We start from the raw sequence: 23624 nt of genomic DNA, 5'->3' as shown, positions 1-23624 counted from the left end.
TCTTTCATTTGATCAATATCTTACAATTCATGACTTGCATCGAGTGAAGTCAGACTATCTCTACGGTATCTCCTTGACTGATATCCTGCAACCTCTCCCAGTCCAGTGCAGGCATTGCGAACCAATCCACAAATAGTGTTGCATTATCCATTTAACAAAAAATTGGGAAAAATTACTCGAGTATTTCGAAGAATCTTCTGTTTCTATTGAGGTTTTGTCACTGACCCTTTCAGTCACAGAAGCCACTATAGTGGCACATTTTTTTCTTAGTTTTTTGACATTATTTTTTTATAGGCCATGCAAAATTCCAAATTTTTTTGCACTTTCAAGTAATTGCATTGCGTGGCTGAACGGGTTAAACGGGAAGAACTCATATCATTCGATTCATCATATCAGCGGTTATCTCGTAGGTGACAAGCCATGCTGCAATGGACTGTACTATCTGCTTTAGTTGAGCTCACATACTTTTCATCCAAATGACGTCACGGCGAACATCAGTGACTCACTGTGTTTAACCCATGCGGACGTTCGCGGGCAAACAGGCCAAGACCGGCACCGACTTGTGCCGACGTGCAAAATGCGAATGTCGTAGTAGGAGCAATCCAACGTCACGCAAAGCCGTAAAACCGTGTATTAAAGTAGCTGTACAGCTTGGTTCGGCTTCAGTTAGTGGACCGCTCTCAGGCCTGCCACTTATTGATTGTAAGCCGCGACTTACCGACTGTTGGAATTACTGAAGCATCGGTAAGCACCAGTTCGTGAACTGGTGTTTTCACCTCTGGCAATATCTCAATAAAAGCAGTAAAAATGCCTCCGAAGTTGTCCAAGCGCGCTTCTACATCACAGACTACACCCAAACCAAAGGTATATAATTAAATCGTATAATATCAATAAGTGTGTGATACGGAAAGTTAAAGGTACAAAGATATAGAGGTTAAAAAAATGTTTATTGCGAAGCGCAAAAGTGGTCACAAGAAAGCCCCTCCAAACGTCTCATGGCCCAGTCGGCTTAGCGAGCTCGATGGAAACCGTCTTAACAAGGCAACTAGAAAACTGCTTAAGGGGTGTTTGGAAACCACGAGGCCTCCGCTGATCAACTTACCGACGCTCGTTGAAAAAAGCAACTCCTTTCCGCTAAAGTTCCCCGTTAACACGGTGCGCATTTCAGAACTTCAGAAGCGGATCCCGAAAGCGACTCTTGAGGTATGAGTCCATTGATGCTCCTATAATAAAAAGAAACAGAAACGGGTAGAGTATCTTGAGTGGGTTTTCTTCTTACCATCAGCGTAACGCCAACTCGGTCTATCCCTTGATTCATGAGGACATGCTGCCACTTATTGCTGACTGGTTGAAACATAAGCGGGAAAGAGGAAGCACGGTCGAAAAAAACCTCTACCGAAATGTGGGACTGATCGAGCTGGTCCAGCGGCTCCTCGAGCGCAGAGCAGTCTGCTTCATGAGCCGGAAGGACAAGTTCAAGACCTTCGAGGTGGCGCTGGGATTCGGCGGGTGGGAGCAGATCGGTACTGACAAGGAAAAACCCCCTTTGGTAAGCTTCAGTAAGAAATGTATCTGTGAAAGTTACAGACTGTTTCCAACGTGAGATGATTCAAATCGTTGGATTGATAGTTACGTGAAAACGACGTTCCTTTTTCCGGCTGAACTAGAAAAATAATTCCAGGTGTTGGAAAAATACCTCTCCTACGATGAGGTCAAGTTGTCAGCAATGCTAACGATGTCGTCGCATACGGAGTTCATCAATGATGGATCACGAAAAAACATGGGAATCTTGGTAAATAACCCCAGCGAAGTTGAGCCAAGGGGCGTTATTGTAGGCGTAGTGGGTTCAAGGTAAATTACCCAAAATTTGCTCCCTCGTCGATCGAAATGCGCTCAGACTCACGTTTCATTTGTTTTCAGGTTCCAAAGACCCGGTTTCATGGAGTACCAAGACATTGCAGTCGCGCCAGATCAGAACACTGTTGAAAACGGGTGATTTCCAGTTTTCTTCGTTGTGTTTTACGTAATTTATATCGTTTTTTAATTAGTTCAAATACTTAGATACGGCGCCAATGCTCCGTCACAAGGCAAGAATTCAACTGATCTTCAGGAACTACGCCGAGTCTGGGCACAATTTTATGGAGAGTCCCATTTGCCTCTTTACGAAGAGGTTACTCAGCGGCTTGAAAGGACACCAACTGACCCGAAGTATGTCTCTGTCGGACAGAAGTACATCTTCGACGCGGAAAATTACCTCAAACGGACAATTATCACTGCCGAAATTATTCTCCTCGAGGCAAATGCACGTGCCAATGAACTTAAAACCACTGCCTACATTCACGTCGTTGGATTCGGTTTAGGTAATATTTCATCCGTTCGATGTTAACGGGCTTGATTTTTAAATACGAACTACGTACGCGATGGCTAAGGTGAACGTATAAAGGACTCATTGAACATGGATTCACAGGCGTTTGGAAGGCCTTGCCCGAGCAAGAAGTCTACTTTATGAAGGCTTTCGAAATTGCAATGAATAGATTGATGAAAAAGATTCCGCTTGTTAGCGACGTGATGTTTGCTTACTTGAAAAACGAAACTAACTGCGGCGGAGTGGAAAACGGTAGCAACTTTGGGCGTAAGTTCGTCTCAGTAATCCTGCCTATTTATCTGATCACATCGATTCTTCCACCGCCGTCATTATTATTATCATCATATTCATCATTAATCTATAACTGACAGACATAAAGATTCACTTTGGGAAGCGAGAACCACACACAGGTATCAATGAGAAGAAACTAATCGTTGTAACCTACGCCTGGGATGGAAACGCTTTGCCAGGTACGTTGATCAGTGATATATAAGCAGTATGGTTGAAAAAATAAAAGGTGGTAAAAAATTTGGTTTTTCACAGGTAACGAATTCTGGATGGGAAAGTTGGCCACGAGTGGAGATCCCGCGGCCGCGTGTAGCACCCAAATCGCAGAACTCCACAACGTCAGTATAAATCCGCTCGCTTCTGCGGCTAATCTTCATATCGCTTCAGTGGAATTCGGTATCCAGCATGTGGCTGACTATGCTAAACTGAGACTGGCTAATGCCAGTGAGTAACCAATGGGTTGGAGAGTGATAAGAGATTAGCGGACTAATCGTTTTACATAAATTAAAACTGGATCGTTATAGAAATACCAACGCTCTTCAAATTTGTTCCAAACTGTTGCCGTGACAAGATGCATATTCAATAGACATTGTCTTGTACAGGTTTTTCTGATCAGCATGGTCGGCTTTTATTTTGTTACATGGAATTGTTATAGCTTTTGACAGATAAGTAAAATAATTGTACTATTGGATTCGACTATGCTGGACTAGTATATTTTACACCACCAAACACCATTGTCCAGCAATTCACGCTTGGTGAAAACCAAGTTGTAGTCAAGTTTGGCTGAATTGCTAATGGTACATATAGAACTAGCAGGTCAATGTGCGTTCTGGAGTGTCATCAACTGTCATTATACCCACATTTACTCACGTTTTGCCACCTTCCTTCCATCCATGTCATCTTTTTATATCTATAAACAATCTAAAGTACTCGTAGTTACCGACTAACACTCACAAATTCATAGAAACACCGACTACCGATACTTGAGCCAACTATTCGCCCCACCAACTGGTAACAAGATTTTGCACAATAAGTCGAGAGCATTGTAGGAAAAATCGAAAATACAAATATGCCAAGGAATACTTTCCAGTGTTTCAAAAAAAAATGAGACCACGTTCACCAGGATAATTATGACCGCCTGAATTACTGTGTGAGCACGATCGAATTACTCGCAGCTAAATTAACCAAATCTTAGGTATGTACCATATGCATTTATAGGTAAGTATACACATTTATTTAGATACATAAACTTTATACAAAAATCCAACGTAGAAAGTTGATTTCAACAATGTTATCATATTATAGTTACATTTAAATTATTGTGTATTCCTGTATTTCTGTTCTTTGAATTATATTTCTACACGAAATTTGCCAACCAGGCTATTTTACACATCTTCTGCGATAATTATAGGACAACATAAGTATACATCTATATGTATGTATCTATAATATTTATAAAATTCTTCTTGTCTTCGTAGGATGCCACAATGAACTTTTTAATTACTTATTTTTATTTTGGCGACAAAAAATTCATAGAATATTCGAAAGGGAGCAGTAGAAGGCTTAACTTTTCAGCGTAGGTCACACGTACGAAGAGGAACAACTTATAAGCGCGTAACTTCTATTGAAAAAGATCGTTACAAAATTGATCAAAATAAAAATTAATTTTTAGTTCTTTTTGTTTTTATCTTCACATAAGCCTTTCGATATTCCATTCTGAATGTTCCAGCGATTTTCAATCGCAAAGTTCCTTCTATACACATACACGAGAGTATTTATTCTACCGTCACAGAAATCCACTTTTCTTGTTTTCGCCTTCTACTTCCTGTTTACACTCTTAAACTCTGAAGTCCTGAACGCAGCCGCGCTATCTTTGGTCAAACTGACCCGAGCTCTTTTCCTGGCGTTCGTTATAACAGGGGAAAGTCCTTTGTTCTGGACGACCTGATCCTCGTCAGCAGCTTCGACTTTGAGCCGTTTATGTCCTACGGCATTCACTGCACCGCCCTGAGCGCTTCCGGTCCCAGTTCCAGCAACGCCACCAGACCCGTTGCTCAAGATGGCTGGGCCGTTGGTGACTGGGGATTTCCCGTAGCCGATATGCCTGGCGCTGTTGTTCAAAATGGCGGAAGCCAAGCCGTTCGTTGTTCCGTTGGCAGAATTATAGTGATTCCCCGATCTTTCTCTCGCGGCGTTACTTCCAGCGATGTTTCCCGCCTTCCCAGCACCCACCGGAGCGATCATTAGGAGGTCGTTTCCGTGTCTATGGCAAGTTAAGAAGGTGTGTGCCGGAAGTCGCTGAGCAGGATAGGCCGGCCTGTAACCGCCATCAGGTGTCGAGTCGCTGGTGATTTTTTCTTGCTTGAAGAACCCTGGGCTTCCCGGTTTCGTCTGATGTGATCCAAGGTACATCGGCTCGCTCTTCACCCGTAACTCGGTAACCGTAGAATTGCAACTTGACTGCAATCCGTTTCGATCTTGGTTCTTTTGCCAGTCAAGCACGTTGCTCAGAAGCCTTATGTACCTGAGAAAGAGAAGAAAAATATACCGGAAGTGGAAATCAGTTTAGATTCTTCCTACCTGACCAGTCGCAGAAATTTTCATTTACTGCTGTATCGAAATTTGAATGTCGTGTAAAATCGCGTAAATCGGTTGAAATCTTGGCCAACGATTTAAAACTAAAATATTTAACTAATAATTGAAAATAACCGTGTAACAGGTAACTGATTTCACGTTTTAATAAATAATTTCCAACGAAACTATTTCAATCTTAGGATTAATTAATTATTTTCAAAATGGTCACTATATTTCTATGAATATATTGGGCAGACCAAAGGTAGGAGCAGATATTCGTCATTGTGCGAGACGCGCCTTCGGAGCTGGTGATTATATGCATGAAAAAAAGTTTGACACAAAGGAATTTTCGTGTACCAGAGTTATTTTTCATATTTTTTATTATTTATTTTTTTTTACACATCACTGGCATGAGTCTTTTTTTGAGTGTTTTTGGCCAATATTTCTGTACGTATGTCTTGCAGATGAAATCTATGGCCATATTCTTGTTCCTAGGTCAATTTTACACCAAGATATCTATTTTCAGCCACTGAATACAAAAAAATCTCTACATATTTAAAAATATCCAAATTCAAATAAAAAATGTGAAAAAAAAATCACCGCTTTGCGTCCAAGATACGAAAAATAGTAGTTTTCAGCGTATAAATGTAAACTGTCAACCATCTAACTTGTCCGGTTACCTAATTGCCATTCGCAGAATCTCATTTTTCGACAGTTTCTTATCTGGCGGATGCGTCGGCACCAGTTTCCTCAGTTCTGCGAACGCTCCGCTAACATTCTGCTGCCTCCAGCGCTCGCGACTGTTGGTAAAAAGCTTTCGAACACCTAGACCTCCGGTCCGAGGAACGGGGGAACCCAGACGACTTCCTCCAGATCCGGAAATCCCGTCGAGCTTCGGAGCATCGAAATATTGAGTAGGTACTATAAGAGTCTTGGCGAAATTATTTCTCCATCGTAAATTTGAGGTTTATACAAGGTACACCGATTTTTCTACCGCCTTCTGCGATCGCAACTGAACGTCGGACGGTGTAATAATTTAAAGTAGCTTACCGAGCTGGTAGCCCGACGTCGTTTGCCGTGCTCATCCTCGTCGTCGGTGTCGTGAGAGTAAAACTCATCGGAGAAAGTCGCCTCCTCCTCGGTGTCCCGAGGTGTCCCGGGTGAATCTCCGATATCGCCGATCTCGCCGTCCCCAGAGATCAGCGAATCTGCCGGTGAGCCGTTTTCCGCATCCGGTGCCGATCCGTTGCTGTTTCCGTAAGTTAGCATCGGCTGAAACAGCGGCAGTCACCGGATAAACAGCGTATCGTACGTGGGTCGAAACGAGATTATCGATCATTCCTCGAACCCTTTAGGAAGTACTTTATCGGAAGTTCCGGAGAAGTAACATGAAATTACAACAGAAATCGTTCGATATCAATTTCATTGAACTCCTTGTTTCCGCTAATGACCTTTGATATGGATATAAAATTGCACAGTTTTTCAAAATAATTATTGAGCACATTAATTCCTGTACGATTATATGCATGGTTTCGTCCCTGATTCTCAACTATTCCCGCACGACGGTTTTCTTTGTTATCACTCAATGCGTTAATAATATTTCCTATTTACATTGTATCAGATAAAAAAACATACTGCCGACAAAAAATGATCTGCAAAAAATATGCTTGTCAATTTTTTCCTTAAGCGATATACCGGTAAAATTGGCCCATTGAACCTGCATCAACGATTTTCGACATAGTAATGTTTTTTTTACTGCTACAATAAATGATGATCCATAGATAGAGTAAAATTTGGAGCAATTGCACAAATAAAGCCAGATCATCACGTACAGCAGTATTTTATCTCTGATCTCCAACTGTTTAATTAATTCTAGTGCCAAATTCATACAAAACATTTTACATAAAAATGCCAAAAGAATAATCGGTCCTGAATACAAGTGTTAGACGCTTGTTTATCAATGTTCACCGGCAAACATTCACATGATGAGCCGTTGCATTTTTGATTACATATCAGCAAACTGAACACAGAAATTCAACGTACTGTGTTTTCTACACAAAACATCTCAACACAATACCCGTTCTGCACAACACGCATTCAGCGCAATCGTCGAATCGTCGAAAGTCGAAAAAAAAAAAACTAGCTGGATCCAAGCATTTATTTGCTTACTTTATTTACTCAATTATGTATTTTATAGTGAAATTAATTAACGAAATGCAGTTGGGTATGTGTTGAAATGTTCCGTGTTGAGTTTCAAAATTTTAACATAAACCTGTGTTATTTATACGTGATACCGCATTTTCGTCGCTTGTAAATGACAAGATGTCAAAGTATTCAAAATCTAAAAAATGTTCGATCGAAGTTCTCGCGACGGTAATCGAGGACTAGAAATTTCTCTTCGGCCACTGCACCAGTCCATAAAAAATGAAAGTTGTCACTCACTTCGGTACCAGCATCGCGATAAGTTTCCGAATAGTCAAAGTTACGTTGCTCTAGTCCTTACCATGATCTCCTTCTATTCGATCCTCGGTTATGCGAGAATGATAAACCGCTACCCGTATACACAATAAAGTTGGAGTAGCGTCGAAGTGAGATTAACGCGATAACAGCTCACTAAATTCACCTCTAGAAGAGAACCAGACGAAAAAAATGTTTGTACACAGCGCGAGAGGAAGCGATGGAATATCGTCGCTCTGCATCTGACCGCTGATGCGGAAGAAGACGCCGAGCACCTTCGTTCGACATCTGCGGAAGCAGGATCGTACACCTCCGAGTCGTATAGCTGCTGCAATTTTACTGAAGCTATGGCGCGGCTGCACCCTGACACAGATGGAAAAATTAGCGAGCCGGGGCGGGTGCTGGGGACTCCCTATGTCATCACGTGGGTGGAGCCGCGCCTGATCCTTGCGCCGTGGCCGCTTCGTGGTCCAGCGCCATTCGTCCCGCCGGAATCACCATCCGGTACTCTGGTGACTAGACGCTTTTCTGGTCTCTCCTCGACCCGATAAGGCCTCGCGGATGATAAAACGGCGAATTTCAACGGAACGGGACCGCGAAATAATCTTTCAAGCAATACCCGTTCGTCAGGAATCCGAAAACACCGAGGGATTTTCGGAGTGGCCGTTGTACTCGGTGAAAAAATGGAGTTTTTTGAAAAAGTAAACGTGACATTTCGCGATCGTAATTCCAGACAAAGGGTTTTTTTCTTCGATCACAAATGGCGGTGTTGTCGTACGAGAATCGTATGCGTGGCCATTTTCAGCCGACTGTATCAGCCTTACAAATGAATGTGAGCAGATGAGGTTTAAGAACGCTAAAAAGCGAAAAAGGCTTCTATACCAATTTAAAACTACGATTCGACAAACACGCGAAAATGTTTCTTACCGAATCACGGTTATTCGTTTGGGTATACAGTACAATGGATATTTCACCAGTAAAAGCTTGAAAACTAATCGAGACATCGCGATGATGTGGATTTTGCTATCGAGAGCTTTGTGACATAAAATATTGTGTATAATAACATCCGCGTGAATCCCCACGATACTCATTATCTTACGATATATAGCGACTAGGTCGAGACATTACGAATGAGCGTGTTCCATTGTTGGAACGAAATTTCACATTCCTTTTCATGGTGGTCCCGGAATGTTGTTGCAGGTGACGATGTCAAGCGCGTTTATTCTGAGGACGGTATAAAACGCAATATTTTATGCCCGCAGGCACTGCAGTAATTATTGCTCGTACTCCAATTTACATTCTTCATTTATTTTTTTACCCCGCACTCTTTCCAGCGTTTCATCACCATCGATGCTAATGTTTCTCATCCTGTTGTATGCAGCGCGTTGTATACGTAATCATACGAGGAAGTTACATACGTAACAACTTGATATCATTCCGCAGATAAATAACATTCCGCAGACAAGTTGATAAGTATCTATAAATACGTACAAAGATTATTGTCCACGAATCATGTCAACGGATGACATGAATAGAAGCGGAAAAATAGTCTCTCCGAATCCAATGAAATAATAAAATATTACCATTTCATTGCTTTTCATTGCTAGAGCGAAAAGTGCTTTCGATATTGTCAAAAAGTTTTGCCACCTCTTACGTACGATCGAATTCTCATGAGTAGGTAAATAAATAAAAAAAATTTTACCATACGCACCCCGGCGTAATCACAGCGCGTCTTTTTTATTCCGAAATATATTTTCACCGTCTTTCCCAGCCAATCAAAGTCAAATTAGCTCGCCAAGGGACTGCCAACCGCGGAGTTTGTGGGAGACGATGGTTGATTTAACGGAGACAAAAAGAAGGGAACAAGGCAGCCCTTTCAGGCGGGGGGCGGCTTATTGGCGACCCCCTGCAGTCAAGTGGCATCGGACTAGCTTGTATGCGGAGAGACATACCAGGCACGTGTGTATTGTGACAGTTTCGAGGGTCGGTAGGGTACATACGGTTTTTCCTAGGGATCATCCCGATGAAATTATCACGATCGGGCTCATTGGAGCGTCATTACGCCGTGATCTATACCCGCCAATCTGCGTGGGAGCCTCGAGGCGTTGGAAGGCATTTTTGCTGTATCAACGATTGTAATAATTGGTGCGTCTCTCATGGTTTTCCGTTTTTTACTCGTTCCCCTCTTATTATTAAAATATTTTTATCTTTGCATTTGTGAGATACGAATGAAAATCATCGCGAAATTCTCTGCATAACAAAACTTGCAGACTATTTTTGTTACTTGAGAAACAATCGACAGTGTAAACAGACGCACTGACCGTAAATTTGAAGCATGTTTTTCAACTCCTGGGGGCTGACGAGACTGGCCGATGGGCGTGGTTCAAAACGATTTCAAACTTTCAAGTCCGCTGCAGTTGTTGCTTCTCAACGAGATAAACAGATTAGAGAGTGGCACCCCCTCTGGGAAATATTTCCTGTTTCGAAAGACAACAAGATACAGATAACTCCTGACAGTTCCAACGACGTATATACTTGTATCTTTTGTCAAGGTGAATAATATATAGAATTCAATGGGTTATCAACAGCTGGGAGTAATTATACGTACAGCCTTATTGGTATAAGCTTTGAGAGGAAGTCAGATAACGTGGTAAGTAAGATAAAATACTGGTGTCAAACATTTGATTGCCATTAAATGGGTTTTATTATGTTGGATTCTATGTTATTCTTTTAAGACCAAACAGACAAATACTGAATAACGATAATCATGTAGATGACAGTGGCGTTCAGGATCTGAAAATCACATTTTGTCAAAAAAATGTTGGAGTTGAATTACCGCTCAGTACTTCGTTGAATCTCTAAAAACGTCTTACCGAGTAGAAGTTTGGATAATCCATGAAAAATACATTACTCGCCGTGAAACAAATTCTGCTGCTGTTAATTTCATCGAGAAACTCCAGTAGCTTCAAAAGTAAAGTACTATCAGTAACACCTGTGGTCAACATCTGAGACTAACTCAAAAATATTTATACGTCATTAAATCTTGAATCACCAACCTCAACCTTTGACTCCGGGTCGATTTTTGACGCGTCTATTGATGCGACGTAAAATCTTGTCACTTCAAGCTGAAATAAAGAATTTCAGATATTTTCAATGATTTTGAATGAAAATGATTTTTTATTGGTCTGTAAAATTTACAAAGCTGTTGCTGCAAGGTAGTATTGCTACGCGAAGGATTAGGCCGCGGGGTGTGGCTTTTTATTTTATTGTCTCATTTAAGGAGTACATTGATAATCTTCTCACAGCCGGTGGTGCCCTTTGTTCCGAACGAACGGAATTGTTTTCAATACTTTGAAAAGCCATTGAAAGGATTCTGCTCATCTCTTCTTGAATCTCGGAACTCAATTTCATTATGCGATTAGAAAAAAACTTATTGCAACATTGATCTGATATTGATAATAACAATAGAGTGCCACATCCAGGATGACTGCTGCCCCTAAATACTAGACATTTTATATACGTACAAGGTTCTGAATACCATTTTTTATTTCGTTTAAAGTCATTGTTTCCTTTTTACGCCAAACCTGCATGTACTCATAATTTTTTATAATTTTATTTCCCGCATTCGAAAAACTCTGATATTTTTATTTTTCAAAAGTTTACTTACTTTCTAATCTTAAGATAAAATAATCCCAAACAAGCTTACGTGCACGTGTGCACCAGAGACATTTTTCATCTCAGGTATAGGAACAAATATTTTTGCAAAAAAAAGAAAGTGCCCGAAAATATTTTACGATACTTTCGAGATTGCAGAAACTGCACGTGCAGCGTTATAAAACCATCGATCAAACGGTATCTATTTTGGGTAGAATGCCGCGATAATAAAATGGGCTTGTTCATACATTCGAAAGACAAAGGAGGAAATTTTACCTAGGCCCGTGGGAAAAGCTGGGGTGGACGTTGCCGACCCACCACCACTAGATCCAGCGAGCAGGAATAAAAAGGGGGAATAAGAAAGCCTGAAATATTTTTTACATTTATACAATTTCGTCGTTGGTCCGGCTTCCTTGAAATAGGAAACAACCAATCAGAGAGTTCGATAGATTCTTCGAGTTATAGAACAGGAACCTTGATCGGCAAAAATTGAATCAGTTCTAGAAGATCCTTTTACCAGAACGATTCTAAAAAACCTTCTCGTGCAACTGGACATGTAATAATCTTCTATCCAGTGCAGCCTTATTTTTGTGCAACAGGTCTTCATCTCAACAAGTTTCTTTATTTGAAATCTTTTTGCAATTGAAGTTCTAAATCTTGACCTCTCAGCAAGGCATTTTTTAACTTAAACACAGTGCAGGAATAAAAGCTAACGCATATTAGCGATTACCAGCTTTGTCTTTTCTCGGTTGATACATTTTTTTTTTTTTTTTTTACTAAATACGAAAATTTAGCGTTCACTTCAGGTAAATCGTGTTTGGAATTTTTTTGTCTTAGAACGAGCGTCAAATCATGTGGCGAGTTGGCTCTTCCGCAACCGAACAATAGTAAAAACCAATCCGTCACCGAGGACACATGCAACTGGAGAAAGGCTGCATTCGGATAATCAGATGGTTCTTTTTTTGTAATTCATGTAAAATTACGTACCTCCCTGACGACAATTTCGAAGCTATGAAAAAGCACGGCCATTCTGACAAGACACCAGATCCATTCTAACTCCAGATTGATCGCCAAACGATAGCTGAACGAGGGTTTATCAACCCGGTCTACGAAGAACAGGGTCATGCTACCAAACACGGCGAAGAGGCAGGTCATCTGATACAAGGTGACTATCAGCAGACATGAGAATCCGTAGACCAAATTTACCTGATCTACTATTTTCGCAACGGTTCTGTAGGTGAGACGGAATTCTTCCAGACAAAGCCTTCCGTTCAGCTGGAAACTATCGTCGACCCGCTGGTCTTTCGATCCAGGAGCAGACTTCCAACACTTCCAATCACACTCATTTACACCGGAAAACTGCTCCTTCACTTTGCGGTTTAATCCAGCCACCGAAGTCTTGCGTCGTTACATAAAGCATAAGAGAACTACGGTATTGCACGATAAAGTGAAAAAGCAAACCACATTGTAACGTTCAAATTACCTGGAGATGAATGAGAACTATGGCCAACACGATCTCAACGTACGCAATCGTAAACTTTGAAGGTAATGCCCAGAATAAGTCCAGAAAAAAACTGTCGAGCATCGAACAGAAATTGACAATAGTTAACGTCAAAGTGTTCACAATGATATCCTAATCTTCAACCACTTGTGGTGATAAATATGGATCGGTTTTTTATCTACTATTTTCAAGTCTACGTGGTGCGAAACATACCTCAACTTCCAGGAAGTGGTCAATAGGAAACCAGGAAACTCTACAACGAGGGTAAGTACAGCGTAGGCAATGATGTAACCAAACTTCTGCGTTTCCGGATAATCGGTGTGCCTGAAAACGTTGAAATACAACGATGAAAGGCTGTTCAAGAGTTGTTCTATCTTCCCTCGATACAGAATCGCAGTCTGGATTAGACAGATCGGCACACTAATATTTCCCGCGAAGGTCACCATGCTGGATATATAATGGAGACTGTTTCGATCCAAATTGAATCCACCATCGTACGGGCTGAAATAGCCAATCAACATGTGAGTAGTTTACAACTTGACGCAGTCATTGAGCATTTTTTACCGAGAAACACATGGTTTGCTACAATTATCTTGTGTACGGAATGGCAACCTGGACATCCGTTGGATAAATGTGGCTGAGATCAAAAGAATCTGGATCAGCCCGATTGGAATAACGCGCCTGCTGCTTGTCCATGGAGTCCAAGAAACTTTTCGGTTGTCGGAAAACGATGGTGACCTCATTTTGGCGCTTTTCAATCTGACGGGGAAAATTCCTGCAATATGAAAGAGCCAATATCCGACATGTGAGAGACGGGACTTCATTTATGTTATCGGAATTGAATTTTTGTGCAACACGCTCAGCTGACAATTGTTGTGTTACTGGCCAAAGCCACCGGTGGTGGTAACGACTTCGAAGCGGAAAATTGTCGGCGTTAAACCGTCTCTATATCGTTCGACGACTGGATGGGGATAAATTACCCCCAATTTCGTAAAGCGTTGGTGTAATATGTGCCCGATTCCTTTTACACCGCACGCTAGGCTCGTCGCCCCTCGAACCTGACACGTGCCTAAAAAAGTATAATAATATCCTCATGAATTTGTGGCGCAGGATAAAGAGGATAATAAAATACCCCGTCGATTCTTCGCCCGTAATCGTACCGTAACCATTACGATCCTCGCGTTTCGACAAAGGGTATAGAAATACTTCTGCAATATTACTTCCATTATTATACCTCGCCTTTTTTACCATCGTGCAATTTCATCTAGTGGAAATTCTAGAACCTGAAAAGTGATAAGCTGCGGTAAGTGCAGCGTTACACTTTTAATATCCACATTTCCAACTCTACGAGTGTATAACGTAACGCAAAAACCGGTCGCAGGGACACGCGACAAGGGAAGCTGGTGTAGCGGTTTCCCACAGGTCTGTTACAGTGGTTGCCCTGCGGTTTAGTTCGGACGTGCCGTTGAATCAATTTTCATACTTATCCAGCGATTAGTCAAAAGCATTTTGACCTAGGCCCAAAAAGAATATCCGACGAGTGTGGAACGTACACGGTCAAAAATTTGTACGTTTGAACTGAACCGTTTTCGTAGTACTTCCAAGAACTTGACACCATTGGGCTGAATGAGTATTAATTACGTACTGCGATGATGACACTGCAGACGATATTTAATTCACTTGGTACAGAACTTGGATTTTCGGAACGATACCCTCGGGAAATGGTTGAGTGATACGGATTGTATCAATTGGTCAGTAGTTTTAAATTCGAATCTCTGCTCATCGTCAATGACGAAATTAGGCGGTACGAACTACGAGGTAACTTATGAGCCCGTTATAAGAGCGGACCCTTTGTTGTAGAGGAGTTCAGAATGGCGCCGCGATTGAATCGGCACAGTGTAAAGAGGTGTTGCCTCGCGGCACCCACACTCGTGTGTTACTGCACTCGTGTTTGTTGTGCACGGGGGTGGGTATAGAGATCAGAGATTAGAGAGGGTGTGCCAAAAGGCAAGAGAGGCGTGCCTCCAGCTGGAATCACGCAGTGTCCCATGAACGTCAACCACCACCTCCACCGCCACCACGCCACGCGGCACCTACAATAATACCGGGTAGCATCGGGGGTTAAATCAATTTCCCTTATCGCCCTCCGGCAGCCAGCGACACCTAGCAACACGCACCTTATAGCTACTCGCCCTACTCTCTCGACCGATTTCTGCTAATTTCATTACCTATGCGCCGGTTAGTATCTCGAAAATCTGTTATACAAGAGTAGGGGTGAAAAAAACAAGTATTACCGATTTACAGAAGGAACGGAATACCGAATTTCCACAGATGCGAAAATCTTGTACGTAGAATTTAAAAATGTGGAAATCCAAGTTTAAAAAATTGAAAATATAGAAAGTCTAAATACAGAACGACAAAATATAGAAAGGCAAAATCGAGAATCTGCAATATATGCGATTATACATTATCGCCAGGAATTCTGACGATTCTATACAGTTTGGCATTTTATGTCCTGATCTTTCTATCCTTTTACTTCTCCATACTTCAACTTTACAAATTTAAATATTCTATAAATCAAGTTTTCGATTCTGTAAAAATTCGATATCGTGGCTCTTCGATCTTTTGATTTATCTATATTTTTCCCCCCACCCTAATATGATATTGTGAATAAACGGACAGAACACTTCTCTTAGGAAAATCTGTCAACGATACTTTGTATCGTCTGATAAATTCATCATTCATCGCATTCTGGAAATGTATAATATCGTCTTTGAAACAATACGGTGCATTGTTAATTTTTTCACATATCACACAATGTTCGCACATATGCAACATATTTCCAACGATCCGTCACATGTGGGTAGTGAATTTTTCGGCATGCCCGAGTTATCGACCGCAGAAGGAAAATAGCGGCGATGAAAAATCTACAGCCCTCGGTCCCGGAGGGTGGGAGGAGGGTAAGCTGGGAGTGTTCGGTGCTGATAAGAAACTCACTCCGCCCACGGCCCCACCGCCCTTGCCACGGGGTCAATGTATTATCACCGATGCGAATGGGAGCATGAAAAATTAATCCAAGGGATTAAGCACGAGGACACGACGGAGGATTAGTTTTTAAGACGCTGAAAAGCGTCGAGTGGAAAGTGGAAAGTGAATGAAGTGGCTCCAATTTCAAAAGAGTTAACCCTGGTTTAATTATATCGTGTAAAAAATTAGTAACGGTATATACTTAATCAATATCACAACGCAGCATCACTTACATTACACGGGTTACAATGCGGCTCAGAAACACAGTACGATATAAAGATACAATATTTAATCATATTATCTATCCCTGAACGTATAGTTATGTAAATTTTTCCGGTAATTGATATTCTTCTTTGGCTGCAGTATAGAGATCATTCGGTGAACTACCGAGCCTTGTATATTCTGAACACCTCGTAGCATCTCCTTCTGCCGCAATATCCTCGAGAGTTCTCTATTTTTCGGAGTAGAAATTCTTTTCGCCGACAACAGTGCCCAAAAGACACAGCCGGCAGTTTCTCATCAAGAAACTCTTCCGCATTCAATGAAAAGCGAATACGAGAACGAGGATAGGCACGGAGACTATGCAAACCACGTAAATGGCCGTCCTCGGCTCGCAGGTCGAGACTACCACGTATTCCTCGTTCCACTGTGACTCATTTCCAGTCAATGGTAATTCCAGGACCGCCTTCTGGGCGCTGAAGAAACTGAGGGGCAGGGAACAGGCGCCGGTGCTGTTCTTGCAGGACTGCATCGGATTCGACGTGTCGTAGGACGTTTTCTCCAGCTCGAAACGTATCCTTATAAAGTTCGGCTGAATCTCATTCTCGGAATTGAACACGAAGAAGTAGTAACCGTTCGACGGTACCCTGAAACACCAATGTACATACAATGCATTACATTATTACACGACAATGGATAAAAGGGAGCCTAAAAATTAGCAAAATTTTTGCAAATTGGCAAATGCCGAACCTGTAAGTGACGGTGTTGGCCAAAGAAGCAGCGACATGGTCACCCTCGAACTTCGGGGTACAATGACGATGAGGCGTTAGTGGAAGATTCAAAATTAGACCATTGCACTCCAGGAGACGCTCCTCGGAGCTGCTGAAGGAACTCCAGAACTCGCTGTTGCTTCTATCGTTCATAGTTGTTTCGTTCACGGTGCCACGATCCTCGGCTATGCCGTCCGGGTTCAACATCCCCTTCGTCGTTAAATTAATCAATTAATTCATACGTGACACAAATTTGTGTTTATAAGGTGGAGGTAATCCTCGCGTCACCCACCTCTTCGACGGCGGCGTCTCCGTCCGCGTCGTCCTCGTTTAGTTCAGCATTGAGCGGTGATGAAAGTATGACTTCCCTTCTTCTTCTTCTTCTACGCTCCTCTGCAGTCAAGACATCTCCATCATCCTGAATAGCGTCGTTAACCATTCTCCGCAGCCCCTCAGAACTCGCGTCTCTCTCCGGTCCGATCTCCGCCATGAGATCCTGAAGAACAGTTTTTCCCCGCGACCCCAGAGATCGAAGCTTACTAAGCACGTCCTTGAATACTTCGCCCGAGTCGATTCCAGGATCAGTTGTCGTGTTCCGCATCTCCTGGTCGGTCTCCCTTACCGTCGTGGGTATCGGCGAGGCCGGCGTCGTCTGCTTCGCGTAGCTCTGAGTCGCCGGGAGTTCGTCACTATGGAACAGATTCACATAATCATCAGGAGTCCCAGTCGGTGGCCTGTCGATGTTCGAGGACTCTCTGTACGTTCCTTCGTAGTGATGATGGGGCGTTTCCTTCTGCTTATTCTTTGTCAACAGGGTCTTCGCGAAGAGTTGGGTGAGAATGTTCCGCATTTGCTGCGCGTCCAGCTCGTGGCTCGACAATTGGTGAATGCCACTGGATGCAGGTAACGTGTGGTTAACGCCCGTGACTCTACTTTCGTCGTGGAACTTGACCCCCACTCGCACCCTCTCCATCTTCTCAGGTTCATTGCTGGGCCCGTCCTGCGAAAGAAACAAGGTAAATGTTTTTGAATCGTTCTCACTCATACCTGCTTGAGGTTCAACAAGTACGGTGCATGGTGTTACGACACTTGACTGAAAAGACTTTTACCCGTGGAGGATAAAATTAATGAAGCTTACAGGCACGGATGGATTTACCAGTCCCTGTTCTTGGGCGATCTCGTAGAGTTCTTCGAGTTCCTCGCTACTGTCATCGCCAATAAAAGCGCACTCGTGAAGGTGTCTGTGACCCCGAATGATGGTCAACGAAGCACCTGGCCATCTGTTACAGCACAAAATCACAACTCAAACTTCGGACGCTAGCGAATGACCCACGTACGTGTGGTTCTTGTGTAACCTTGAAAGAATATCGGACTACCTTACACAGGTTGAGACGGTGACGCTGCTGCCTCGGAGCAAATAAAAGCCCCAGTACTCCTTCATGTCGTCCTCGAGGACCAAGTGCCTCGTCATCGTCACGGGCACTGTTTCCGCCTTGATCTCTGGCTGCTGATCCAGCAGGTAAGCATTGAATGTTCCGTTTACTTTCACCAACTGCGTCTGTCGAGAAAAATAGACACGCACAGACGTTCTGTTAATAGATATGAAATTATATTCTCCTGAAAACCTTTGCCCGTAATCGGCGTCTATATTTTTCTATTTATTCATTTGCAGACTCTCTTTTCAACTAACCTGGCACCAAGTTGTTGACACTTTTCCATCGATTAACCGTTGGTCAGACGCGGCCAAGGGATAAAGCTGATCCGAATACACGTGATAGCGCAAGTAAATCGGACCAGTGACCAGTAAAGCGGGCAGAAACGTCCCGAGGACACAGAGCCGCAACAACCTGAAGGGGATCTTGAAGGATCGTCGCCGGGGCTCCCAATCCCTGGGTCGCACACCTTCCTCTGAAATGATTGCGTACACTGACTGATTAAGTTGACTGAGATTTAATTTTTTCGAATTAGAATTGAATGATACCCGCAGCGTTATAATGCGACTACTTTGCGTATGCCATGGTGGCATGCAGAGGAAAAATACGTATGTGTTATAAATCCAAAGTATTAAGTATGCATAATATTATCAATAATCCTGAAATTATTCTCACGACAAGAATATGATGAAGATTCGAGGTTTTGATCATAATACTTGAGATCGAACCGCATATTATGCAATTCTATGCTATTACATGTTAGAATAATATTGGATACACCGAGATTCGCGAATTTTCTAATGTTATATCAATTGTGAATGTGCACTAGTATATCACGAATACACTAGATAATTGTCGGCTTTTTCTCTGTAGTGTCAGTATATCAGTCCGTAAATCGGCAAGTCCATATCGCTGGTCAACAGTGCAATCGGTAAGAAGTGGTGTAGTTCTATGCATAAACAATCTTTCGATGTCTCGCGATAAGACACTCCACTATGTCAGATAAGTTAGAACTGAGTAATCTCAATGTATTAATCAACCATAACGATCACCGACAAGCTTTTGCAGAAGTTAATTTAGCAACAAACGTTCACTGATCGTGAGATACCAGCTCGTTTCACTCGTGGAAAATCATTTTAATACGAACGCGCACATGCTGATATCTTTCTATTCTCTCCATCTCGCTTCACCGTGACTAATCTATAGCGTAATGATTTCTACCTCTGACAACCTAGACGTGCGTATTTTCCAGGCTACAATTGAATGGGTATGTCAGGTATATAGGTATATGTATACGTATGATCGTGGAAGTTGCTAGTTTGTAATCGTGAATTGGAAATAACCCTTTTTAATGCCGAGCCTATCTTATCCGTAGGCAAAGTGATGCGATTTCAGTTTTCTTATTGCCCCCGTATAAAAGGCTGTATAGCACGACCCGCTGTACGTCAAGTACCCTGAAATTTTATGGTAATTGCTCGTAATCAAGTCGTTAATCTTATCGGTTTTCAAAGTAATGCGAAATTAACAGTACGACAGCCCAAGACTTTCTACGCACGCGTTTAAAGTCTAGTGTGTAAATTGTTGATTCAGTTTTTCCATGACACGCTTCATACAGCTCATGCGAACAGATTTTTCTCGATTTTTCAAGCTAAATAATGTCTACGTTGTTAATATCTTTAGTTGAAAATTGGTCTGCACTCTCCGTCTACCATTTACTAATCCGAGAAATATCTCGGTTCAGATTTTTAATTTTTTAGTGAAAGTTCCATCCGCTCAACAGGGATCGGACGATCTAAAATCATACCACTTTTTAGGAGTTTTTTTTTTTTTTTTTTAGAAAATGGAAACACTTGAAGGAATTTGAGTTTGAGAACTTTATTATTTATAGTTTCGTGAACATTTTAGAATTGTTTCATTGAAATTAATAACAAAATTGTAGCATCTATCCCACCCACCCTCTTAAAACGACAAAAAAGTTAGGATTCGCTCTCTGAAACGACTTGTGAAGTCTTTATCGTGACATTTTTCAAATTTCAAGTTTACTTGAGGAATAATTGGCAATCAGGTCATGAAGAGAATGAAGTCAGTTTAATAATTTATACGAATAATCTGCCAGACAGTAAAGAAATTACATCAAAGATAGTGTCGAATCAATAAAACGTTTCATTCGGTGTCCATCACACTACATCGGAGAATAATCGTGAACCTGAAAAGTAAAAGCTAACTCCAAATACTGCTAATATCAATACCCAGATCTCAACAAGTTATTGCATAAACAAAAGTTGCAATAATTTAAACCTAGATATTACATCTTTATTATTCTTGTTACGATGGTAAACGTAACAAAATTTCCAAACGTGAATGAAAACCACATTAAAAATCGGCACTGCGATCCCACTTTCCTTATTGATGAACATCACACGATTATCGCGATTGAGGTATGCAATGATCCGCTGTAGAAGAGCGAACAATTTCAAATATATGTGTAACAATACAGGATGACAATTATACATCAGTTTCTCCGACAGTAAAACACGTTTGTTACTAAGTAACATGCGCTGCGGGGTCGAAGGGATTTTAATCCCACTAATCGTAAACATATAAGCATCGATCATTTTCGTTATACCAAAGAAAGGTTTGGTATTGCCTACGTCAATCATGAGTGACATTAGATGATTACTTTCTTGTGTTGTACAGAATAGCACCCAGGTATATAAACTATTTAACAAATGACGCACCGTATTAAAGTTCTTCGACAGATTTACAGCACTCGAGAATAAAAACTTAAACCTTATACATCGATCCCGATGACCTATTCTGAAATTGAAATAGCGGAGATAACTTTATTTGTAATGACTACGCGAGCGGCAAGATCCGTGTTTACAGAAGCATTGGTCAAATAAGATGTCTCAGAAAAATAACGTTTCAAAAACATTTACTCCTGTGACAATCGTGATATATTGTACACTACTCCAGTGATAAGACGAAAATTATACAATCGTAGAAATGGCATTTCCTTTTTCGCAAACACGTTCGTACGATTCTTACACATGTACGCGTATATATACTTATGGCAACCCAAATTCGTTCAGTTGACTCCGCTTGTACGAAATATATACAAATATTTCGAAATGAAATTAGGTTGAGGATCATATTTTGAAAAAAAAAATTAAACAACCGAGTTGAATTCTAATATTCAATTCGCGTCTATTGAATTTGGCGGGAAATTAAGAGCAGTCTCGGGCGACGTGATTGAATATGAATACTCGACATGTTTTCGATAATGATGTGTTAAACAATGCATGTGATAGCAACACGCACGTGTCACGCAGATCCCAAAACTTGTGGAGAATTTTACGAACATATATATATATATATATATATTTTTTTTTTTTCATCGAAATGAATAACCGAACAGCGTTTCAGTTTGTTGGTAATTGTAGTGATAAAAAACTCAAAATATACGTACCTAGGAAGGCTGCTTTGAGCGGAACACTTGCCATTTAGTTTATAAATGTTCGGCGATAATTTAAGCCCCACTATCCAGCTGCCGTCCCGAAAACGAGACGAGAATATTATTGAAACCAGCGTTGTTAATAATACGTTTTTACTTCTTTTAAATCGATCGCTAATTGGATGCAAGTTTTCAAATGATTTTTCTCGGTTTTAGTCCATCCGTTTTACACGATCAACTTATACCATGTGCAGTTTTAGCGTCGCAATCGGTAAATTCACTCACCACACATTTGGCAATTTACATTTACAATTACGATACCGGCTGACGATGTTGAAAACTCACGATCACTTTAGTTCGAAGGTATTTTCAATGCTGTTTTTTTTTATTCTTCTCTCTACATCGACTGATTTCGAAGGAAATCCTACTCTATAAGATTTCCGCGCATGTATTGTTCTGACCCGCGCATTTCATTATATATATAGAAAATATTTATCGTTTTCAGAATAGACCGCTTTCACGTGTATAAATCGTGGGATGCGTCAGTTCTACATAACTACACAGTTATAAAAACAATACAAAACTACAATATAAATATACATCAAAATGTTAAATACATTAGTCAGCGAGTGTCCGTAATCAGTAATATCAATTATGAATAAATTTATGCATTCGGTTGTTCTCGAATATTGTTTGAAAAAAAAAAAAAAAGAAGTAAAAAGAAAAAACTATAATGCGGTACTAGATGGTCCAGCGAAACGGGCTAAATACAAACTGACGAATTATCTGACAGCGAGCGTGCGCTGATAATTTTTACGCTCTACGCGATCTTATCGTCTCCTCTATAAGTTTGTACATTATATATTATGCGCGTGCGTGCGTGTAAAGATGGCAGGAAGTTATATAAGAAATAGATTTCCACTGAACGCTGTCTACTGGCTGACTGACGCTTTATCCCGCGCAAACTTATTACTAGTCGTTTTCTCTTATCAATTTTCAAATGTCTATATAGATTATGACGGTATACCATTATGTGTATTCCACACATACGTGCATTAAAATAACACAGATAGAACCGGTAATCCGCAGATATTCAACGCTTATTTCTTCACAATCGCTACGACTGATTTCCCTCGCGATATCAGGACTGCCTACATACCTACAAATATTCTGCCATTTAAAAATGATTTGTTTATTTTCTAGTAGAATTAGGGACGGATTATATTACGGCACGCGGGAACCGCTTCGCAAACACAATTACGACCAATTGCAAATCACGCAAATCCAAGCAAATAAATTTTACTGTGTGTATAAATTGTATAAGGCATTTTATGGGACGTTAATAAATTTCGCGTCTATAGCTATCTTATTTCGCTATACGATCGGTTCTCGAGCGATGGTAGATTTTCGCTGTAATTGCCAGATCCAAATACTATAACTACATGGCAATATCATCGGCTATTTAAAAGATAGCAATAATAATAATAAAAATAACAATAGTAACGGGTAATAACAACAAGAATAACAAAATTAAAAATTTCACCAACCCGCTTATTCTCGATTTACTCTCATACATTTCAAATCTCTTTTACGATTGCACGTATAATCCTGAACCGTCAAGTCATTGCAGAATTATGTGATCTTTTCTTATCTTACGCGTGCGGCGTTTCCCACGCTGTGTTTTTCATCATTTCGGCGTGTTTACATTCTTTCATTAACATTCATACAACGTCACAACAGTCTATCAGTGCCGCATATAATCTTGAATTGACTCTTGACCAGTCGAACTACTGGCCTAACTACCGAACGAATGTTTATTTGCCAGTAGAATAAAAAAGGTACGTCTACGAACTGGTTGTGAAGAAATTATTTAGAAATATTT

At 41.1% G+C, this 23624-nt stretch overlaps 3 protein-coding genes across 9 annotated transcripts; 1 reads left to right on the top strand and 2 right to left on the bottom strand.

The window, feature by feature from the left end:
- The first annotated feature begins 658 nt into the window (after window positions 1-658).
- On the top strand, window positions 659-4271 carry LOC107224895. The gene is made up of 9 exons (XM_015665138.2): window positions 659-864; window positions 958-1203; window positions 1286-1549; window positions 1682-1851; window positions 1921-1992; window positions 2062-2360; window positions 2468-2632; window positions 2737-2835; window positions 2909-4271. Exons 1-9 carry the CDS (start codon window positions 808-810, stop codon window positions 3103-3105), a joined length of 1569 nt encoding a protein of 522 aa, XP_015520624.2. The 5' UTR covers window positions 659-807; the 3' UTR covers window positions 3106-4271.
- A 181-nt stretch (window positions 4272-4452) lies between these two features.
- On the bottom strand, window positions 4453-7994 carry LOC107224851. 4 transcript variants are annotated; one of them, XM_046738709.1, is made up of 4 exons: window positions 7731-7994; window positions 6278-6588; window positions 5908-6158; window positions 4453-5177 (listed from the first exon to the last, which is right to left on the bottom strand). In XM_046738709.1, the coding sequence occupies exons 2-4, from the start codon at window positions 6494-6496 to the stop codon at window positions 4472-4474; spliced, it is 1176 nt and encodes a 391-aa protein (XP_046594665.1). In that variant the 5' UTR covers window positions 6497-6588; window positions 7731-7994; the 3' UTR covers window positions 4453-4471. The 4 variants fall into 4 exon arrangements, with proteins under 4 accessions (XP_046594665.1, XP_046594662.1, XP_015520548.2 ...); XM_046738706.1 differs by having other exon boundaries at window positions 6278-6499; XM_015665062.2 differs by having other exon boundaries at window positions 5908-6119; window positions 6278-6499.
- An 8362-nt stretch (window positions 7995-16356) lies between these two features.
- Window positions 16357-22668, bottom strand: LOC107224854. 4 transcript variants are annotated; one of them, XM_046742439.1, is made up of 8 exons: window positions 22485-22668; window positions 21758-21835; window positions 18546-18763; window positions 18232-18413; window positions 17994-18135; window positions 17148-17855; window positions 16836-17065; window positions 16357-16732 (listed from the first exon to the last, which is right to left on the bottom strand). In XM_046742439.1, exons 2-8 carry the CDS (start codon window positions 21789-21791, stop codon window positions 16405-16407), a joined length of 1842 nt encoding a protein of 613 aa, XP_046598395.1. In that variant the 5' UTR covers window positions 21792-21835; window positions 22485-22668; the 3' UTR covers window positions 16357-16404. The 4 variants fall into 4 exon arrangements, with proteins under 4 accessions (XP_046598395.1, XP_046598394.1, XP_015520550.2 ...); XM_046742438.1 differs by having other exon boundaries at window positions 21758-22298; window positions 22599-22666; XM_015665064.2 differs by lacking the exon at window positions 22485-22668 and having other exon boundaries at window positions 21758-22422.
- Window positions 22669-23624: the final 956 nt, after the last annotated feature.

This window comes from Neodiprion lecontei, chromosome 1, assembly GCF_021901455.1.
Source record: "Neodiprion lecontei isolate iyNeoLeco1 chromosome 1, iyNeoLeco1.1, whole genome shotgun sequence".
NCBI lineage: Eukaryota > Metazoa > Arthropoda > Insecta > Hymenoptera > Diprionidae > Neodiprion > Neodiprion lecontei.
The sequence above is the reverse complement of the archived record's forward strand: the minus strand, read 5'-3'. Positions and strand labels throughout refer to the sequence as shown.